General features: G+C 47.0%; 1 protein-coding gene across 1 annotated transcript in view; it reads left to right on the top strand.

Moving 5' to 3' along the window:
- LOC139310420 (maestro heat-like repeat family member 5) overlaps positions 1 to 6,632 on the top strand; it is a 25,223-nt gene extending 18,591 nt beyond the window's left edge. Inside the window, exons 18-26 of the mRNA XM_070934576.1 lie at positions 135 to 272; positions 727 to 841; positions 1,475 to 1,618; positions 2,503 to 2,679; positions 3,731 to 3,880; positions 4,130 to 4,255; positions 5,232 to 5,334; positions 6,281 to 6,346; positions 6,466 to 6,632. Of these exons, the coding sequence (XP_070790677.1) occupies positions 135 to 272; positions 727 to 841; positions 1,475 to 1,618; positions 2,503 to 2,679; positions 3,731 to 3,880; positions 4,130 to 4,255; positions 5,232 to 5,334; positions 6,281 to 6,346; positions 6,466 to 6,632 (1,186 nt within the window). The remainder of the gene's footprint in view (positions 1 to 134; positions 273 to 726; positions 842 to 1,474; positions 1,619 to 2,502; positions 2,680 to 3,730; positions 3,881 to 4,129; positions 4,256 to 5,231; positions 5,335 to 6,280; positions 6,347 to 6,465) is intronic.
- The last annotated feature ends 456 nt before the right edge of the window (positions 6,633 to 7,088 follow it).

Raw genomic sequence — 7,088 nt, 5'->3', positions numbered from 1 at the left:
ACCGTCATAAATACGGGTCAGTTGCCGAGAGTCTGACTTCTGATCCCATGACCATAGGGATACTGTAACGGTCGTAAGTGCAGGGGGATCAGCGGAATGATTGGCACCAACTCTTCTTCCTTTGTTTCATTTAGCAACGCAGTCGAAGCCGTCAAACACCTCATCTTGTGCACCGGCTATCAGGAGGAGTTCAAGGACTTAGACATGGTTCGATGTTGGGAGATGCTGATGAGTCCTGATAGTGTGTTTGAAGGCATTTTCCACCTGGTCCGGTAAGAAATTAAAAGTCAAAAGAGCTTGGCTACGAGGGGCAGTGGGTGAGAGAGGGAGAAAGAGAGAGGGAGGGGAGAGAGGAGAGGGGAGAGAGAGGGAAGGGGAGAGAGAGGGGAGAGGGGAGAGGGGGAGAAAGAGGGAGAGGGACACAGAAGGCAAAAGTGAGAGAGAGGAAAGATTAGAGGGGAGGAGAGGGAGGGGAGGGGAGAGGGAGAAAGAGAGAGGGAGGGGAGAGAGGAGAGGGGAGAGGGAGAGGGGGGGGAGTCAGAGAAGGAGAGAGAGAAAGAAAGGGAGAGGAAGGGGAGAGGAAGGGGGAGAGGGAGAGAGGGAGGGTGAGAAATTCTCTAAATGGAGTAATTTATCGATAATTCAGATCATGATTTCTCTAGCTTGGAGATTTTCTTCTCCCTCACCAGCAGATCTTGTCTGATCTCTCCATATTTATTCTCTTAGGAACTTGTTCAACTACTCCAAACATGAGCTGAAGGTCATGTTCCGACAGGCCAACATCCACCTGCGCCACCCCGATTTAAGGCATAAAACCATCGGGATGGTTTTCTTTTCGGAGGTGAGGAGACCTTGAGATGCACCCCAACCTTCTGGAGCTCCAGGAAAGCTGCCCAGGGTTATTTTTTGTATTCTTGCAACTATCCTTTACATGACCTATCAGACGGTCACAAAAGGGATGACGTAAGCTCGAAACATTGCGACCGTCATAAATATTTATTTATTTATTTATTTATTTATTTATTTATTTATTTATTTATTTATTATTGCGATTTATATGCCGCCATTCTCCCGAGGGACTCAGGGCGGCTTACAAAAACCATATCTACTACAAATCATAATAAATTAAAATCAAGAACCCAATTAAAGCAATTTAAAATTATAACAATGTACACCCATAACGGATCAGTTAAGTTGACGAAAGAGCCACGTCTTCAACTCAAATATGGACCGGCAAGTACCCAAATTTTGATCACGTGACCATGATGATGCTACCATCGTCATAATTCTGAAAAATGGACGTATCCCTTTTGTCAGTGCCGTTGTGACTTTCAGCGGTCACTAACCGAGGACTGTGTTTATTTTCTTTTTCTCTCCCCGTAATGGCTGCAAGTGGCATCTTTAGTAGAGGCTCTCAGGGAAGTTCCCTTCCTTTGCTTGGCTAATGCTCCGTATCTCCACTCTTCTTCCTCAGCTGCTGTACCATCCGGAAATTTCCCAATTCTTTATCATCCAAGACATCCTCCAGGTGCTGATGGAATGGATGAGCCAGCCATATCCGCTGATACAGATCTTCAGTGTTAGAGGACTGGGGAACCTCATCCAACACCCGTTTGAGGTAAGAGACGGGGGGCAGGAAGGGAGTGGCTTCCAAGGTAGTAGCAGGTGTGACCTCACTCTCTGGGAAGTCTACAAGGCTGGGAAGGATAGAAGAAGGAGAAGAAGAAGGCAACCAGCAGAAAGAGGACAGCTAGAGTGGTGTCTCTTCTACAAAGATGGCTGCACCCCTGGAAGATCTGAAGGAGCAAGTAGAGGCCAGATCCTCTTGGAGGACACCTGAAAGCAGAACAAGAAGCAACGGATGGAAACTAATCAAGGAGAGAAGCAACCTAGAACTTAGGATAAATTTCCTGACACCGAGAACAATTAACCAGTGAAAGGACTTCCCTCCAGAAGTTGTGGATGCTCCAACACTGGAGCTTTTCAAGAAGAGTTTGGATAACCATTTGTCTGAAATGGACTAGGGGTTCTGGCTAGAGCAGAGAGTTGGACTAGAAGACCTCCAAGGTCCCTTCCATCTCTGGGATTCTGTTAAGGACCAGGGGAGACCTGAGAGCAGTCTTCCAGTATTTGAAGGGCTGCCCCAAAGAAGAGGGGGGTCAACCTATTCTCCAACCTATTCTCATGGATGGGAACTAATGAAAGAGAGAAACAACCTGGAACTAAGGAGAAATTTCCTGAGAACAATTAATCCTTGGAACGACTTCCCTCCAGAAGTTATGGGTGCTCCATCACTGGAGCTTTTCAAGAAGAGACCAGACAGCTATTTGTCCAGCAGAGTCTAGGGTCTCTAGGGGTTGGACTAGAAGACCTCCAAGTTCCTTTTCAACCCTCTTCTTCTATGCTCTGTGGGCTTCTCTTGTGTTTGTCATGATCGCTGCGAGACTCAGAGAACTCCAGTGACCGTGTTTAATTGCTCGTTTCTTTCCCTGCTTCCTCCAGAAGAACATCTTGGAGCCACTGTTGATGCCAGTGCTAAACTGCGCTTGTCACGAAAAGAAGACCGTGGCGAAGGAAGCTATAAGGACCCTGCGTTTCCTCCTCAGACACCTCGAGATAGAAACCCATGCATGGAAGGCAGTCAACCTCATTCCGCTCCTTCCAAAATATTTTCATGATGTAAGTCAACCAAATCATGACAAATTGGTTTTTCCCCTCTCTCTCTCTCCCTCCCTATCTCTCTCTCCCCCTCCTTCCTCCCTTCCTCCCTCCCTCTCTCTTTCTCTCTCTTCCTCCCTCCTTCCCTCCCTCCCTCCCTCCCACGCTCCCTTTCCCCCCCCTCTCTCTTTCCCTCTCCCTCCCTCCTTCTTCCCTCCTTTCCTCCCTCCCTCCCACCCCCCCTTTTCCCTCTCTCTCTCTCCCTCTCTTTCTCCCCCCTCCTCCCTCTCTCCCTCCCTCCCTCTCTCTTTCTCTCTCTCTCCTTCTCCCTCCATCCCTCTCCCCCTCTCTCTTCTCTCTCTCTCTTTCTCTCTCTCTCTCTCTCTCCCTTCCTCCTTCCCTCCCTCCCTCCCTCCCTTTCCATCTCCCTCTCCCTCTCTCTCCCTCTCTCTCTTTCTCCCATAAAGATGGCCTGGGTACCATCTGCAGAATCCTAATTTTACCAAAAATGCTTAGAAAGTTCAGCAACAACTGTGTTGTGCTGATCTGAAACAGGGGTAAGCTTGCAATGATCCTGGAGCCCTTCTAGAGAGCTGGAGAAGTGCCAGAGGAGGTGGAAGAGAAGGAAGGTTGCCCCTCTCTTCAGCTGCACCAAACCAGGTGTCCACCTAGAAAATCTACAACACCACACAGCCTATCTAGCAAAATGCCCTAGATTGGTCATCTAGATTGGTGTTGCTTGATCTCAGACACTTTAAGATGTGTGGACGTCAACTCTGCTGGCCTGAGAACTCCAGAAGGAGCTGCTAAGTTTGAACAACTCTGGTCTAGATCAGGATTTCTCAACCTTGGCAACTTTAAGAGGGGAGGACTTCAACTCCCAGAATTCTCCAGCCAGCATACTGGAGTTGGGGTCCCCATCTTTGGGGCAACCATGACCTGGATGATTGACCATCTCCATGGACATTGAACTGGGAATAGGTGGGCTCTGAACTTGTGTGTTCTCCTTCAAGAAGCTTCTGCATGGCTATTCTGCTATTGGAGGGACTAACCTGTCTCTCTTCCTTCGTAGGACGACATCGAACTGAGGAATACCTCCATTGCCATTTTCGGCATGCTCCTGAAAGGACTGAAGGAGATACGGAACAGTAATATGGCCGAAAACATCCTGAACAGCCTTATTCCTCTAGTCATACAGCTGTCAAATGATCGGACGAAAGAGGTGAGTTGAAGGGCTGTGTAACCTGAGCTCCTGCTCTGATCATGCTACCTTCACAGAGACCACTCTGTACCCCCATCTTCACTCAGAGCAACGTGGTTGTACCACGTGGACACTCTGCAGAATGCAAAGAGATTCTAGACAATCCTGAAGTTTTGGGGTCCTTGGTGCTCCCTGAACTTGGTTGTTTCCTTGAAGACCTTTCAGGACCCAAGTAGGTGACAGCATCTCCCCCTTTCCTCCCTCGGCCAGGTCTCCAGGAAGACCCTCGACTCCTGCGTGTCCTTTATGAACTGGGGGGGCTTTCCCAGCAACTTGTTTGACTATGAAATGTATACCAGCCTCCATAGCATGTACTCCAACATCTGCTACGTGGTTGTAAGTAGGAGCCAAGCTGGCCAGTTTTCTTCCAGATTAGAGTATGCTAAGCGTTTATTTCTTTATTTTGCCCTGCCTTTCTTATTTTTATAAATAGTTCAAGACGGTGGACATCCCTAATACTTCTTCTTTTCTTCACAACAGCCCTGTGAGGTGGGTTGCCCTGAGACAGAGGGACTGCACCAAAGTCACCCAGCTGGCCATCCTGACTAAGGAGGAACTAGAACTCCCAAAGTCACCCAGCTGGCTTTCATGCCTAAGGCAGGACCAAAACTCACCATTCCCTGGTCATTGGCCCAAAGTCACCCAGTCCGCTTGCTTGCCCAAGGGGGGACTAGAACTCACCGTCTCCTGGTAGTTAGCCAAAATCACCCATCCAGCTTTCATGGCAAAGGCGGGACTAGAACTCTCAAAGTCACCCAGCTCACTATCATGATGAAGGCGGGACTAGAACTCACCGGCTCCTGGTTTGTTGCCTGATGCCTTAACCACTAGACTCATCTGACTAGAGGGATTCTTCTTGGGTTTTTGCTCTCTCGGGAACAGCAGAGGTTCCCTGCAACCATGAGGACTAGAAACCTTGCTGGTTTGTGGGTTTGAGGATTAGAAATGGCAGTTTGTGGGAAAAGGAAATTAGGACGTAGAAGGGGGCAAAATATAAATGCATTTATAAATTCAGAAGCCATTTCCTTAGCATTTTTCTTTCCCTTTTCTTTTTCTATTTTCTGTTTTTCACTATCTGCTATTTTTCTTTATTTTCCTTTATGCTTTTAATTTGGATAAAGCTGTCTCTAATAACATAAATATCAATTAGTATAGTAAAGTATAGCATAGTATAATAATGTCATAGTAAGTTGTTGAGGACACGAGGACTAGAAACCTAACCAAGAAAGCGGCCCCTTGGTAAAAAAAAAAAAAAAAAAAAAAAAGGAAGCTCTCTAGTTGAGTGGCTTGTTTGTTGCCTTGTGTTCCCCAGATGAATAAATGCAAGCAAAACCTTCCTGCAATGTTGGATCAGATGCTGGGATTCCTGAGGAGCCGGAACTCTTCCCATCGCGAGGCAGCTGCCCTCTTAATTGGTAATCACCAATGCCAACTCTGGAAGGAGGGCAGGAAAACCCAAGACGGGCGGGCGGCCTTATCACCAAAAGAATCTATCCAAAATTAAGCCATGTTGCTTAATCAGACTGGAAGCTGCTCTTATACCGTGTGGCTTCTCCGGAACTGCTACGATTGCGCAACAGTTTTTTCAGGCAGTTCCTGCCCTCTTTCTTAAGGGTATGGCTGCCGTTGTTAAGTTAGTCACATGGTTGTTAAATGAATCTGGCTTCCTCCCGGATTTTGCTCATCCGAAGATCGCAAAAAGTGATCTTTGACTTCCAAGACACTGTAAGCGTCATAAGTACGAGTCGGTTTGCCAAGCATCCGGATTTTGATCTTGGGGATGTGGCAACGCTTGTAAGTGTGAGAATCAGTCGTAAGTCACTTTTTTCAGTGCCATTGTAACTTGGAATGGTCACTCAATGAACTGTTATAAGTCGAGGACTACCTGGCCTGTATCCCTCTCTCCTGTATAGGTAACCCCACAGCAGTGGTTTTTTCTCTGGAAATATTTCCAGCTGGCCTCCCATTCTAGTTTTAACTGGATTTAAGGCTGCTTAGGTTGTTTTCCAAGATGATGGTTGTTTGCACAGTCCTAGAACATAAAATAATAGAGTTGGAAGGGACCCTAGAGGTCTTCTAGTCCAACCCCCTGCTAAAGCAGGAGCCCCTCTACCATTTCAGACCAGTGGCTGTCCAATCTCTTCTTTAAAGCCTCCAGTGAGGCCTGGAGACAAAAACATACGAAGAACGGCTACCCCTGGTCCTTCTTTTTATTAGACAGACCCAATCCCTGGAACCATCCCGTAAAGTCCCAAAGCGACTCTTCCAAGTGGAAACCAATGAATTGCGTGTTTTTTTCCTGAATCAGTCGATTTAGCCGTCTCTGCTAAGCCCACCAACGTTTTCTTTTTATGCGCCTAGGCTGCTGCGCACAATACATGCAACCGGATGTGGTGACTTCAAAACAAATCGAAGAAGTTTTCCTCGGTGAGTTTCAAAGTTCCCTCGCTTGAAACAAGGAGTTTTTCTCCAGAAGCTCTTTTGCTGATCAGGGTTGGTTCTCACGGTTGATCCCGGAAATCATTTGTTTTCTGGATTCGCTTCAGGTCTCCGGGATCTGCAAGGCGATCGTGAAGCCTCAGTGGCTCAGGCTGCAGCTGACTCAATGGAAGAAATCTTTCGGCAGTGTGGCCATCTGATCGAGCCGGGTCTTGTTAGTAGTCAACTCCTCTCCAAGGCCATCAGGAGGATCTCCGAGACCAAGCAATCATAGTTTAATAGTTTAATAGTTTTCTTTATTATCATGGCACCTCATACAATTAAAGTGCCATCTTCACTGTATATTATACTTTTTAAAATCCGCATAAAAATAAAACAAAAACACACCTCCTTCACACTGTATGCAATTGAATTGAAAACCCCTGATATTGCATTAATATTGCACTCTACAGTAGAATTGTATTGTTGGAAGAAATATCCTTCTGGGTTCAGCTCCAAGTGGGGAAAAAGACACTGGAAACATGGAGACTGCTTGGAAAGATGGTTTAATGGTGGACAGGATCACATGGCTTGAGTTCCCGAACAGAAAAGGGCAGAGATGCTGAGTGTGCCTTGGTTTTTTATGCCCTCTCTGGCTTTGAAGTTCCTGGGGCCCAGGAAGAATATCCTGATTGGTCATAGCTTCGCCCTTTAGGTTGTCTGTGTGCCAAGTTTGGCTGAAACTTGGTGG

This window comes from Pituophis catenifer, unplaced genomic scaffold, assembly GCF_029215685.1.
Source record: "Pituophis catenifer annectens isolate HBS135680 unplaced genomic scaffold, rPitCat1.0.hap2 SCAF_2, whole genome shotgun sequence".
Taxonomy (NCBI): Eukaryota; Metazoa; Chordata; class Lepidosauria; order Squamata; family Colubridae; genus Pituophis; species Pituophis catenifer.
Note: the sequence above shows the minus strand (reverse complement) of the source record. Positions and strands in the feature narration are given on the sequence as shown.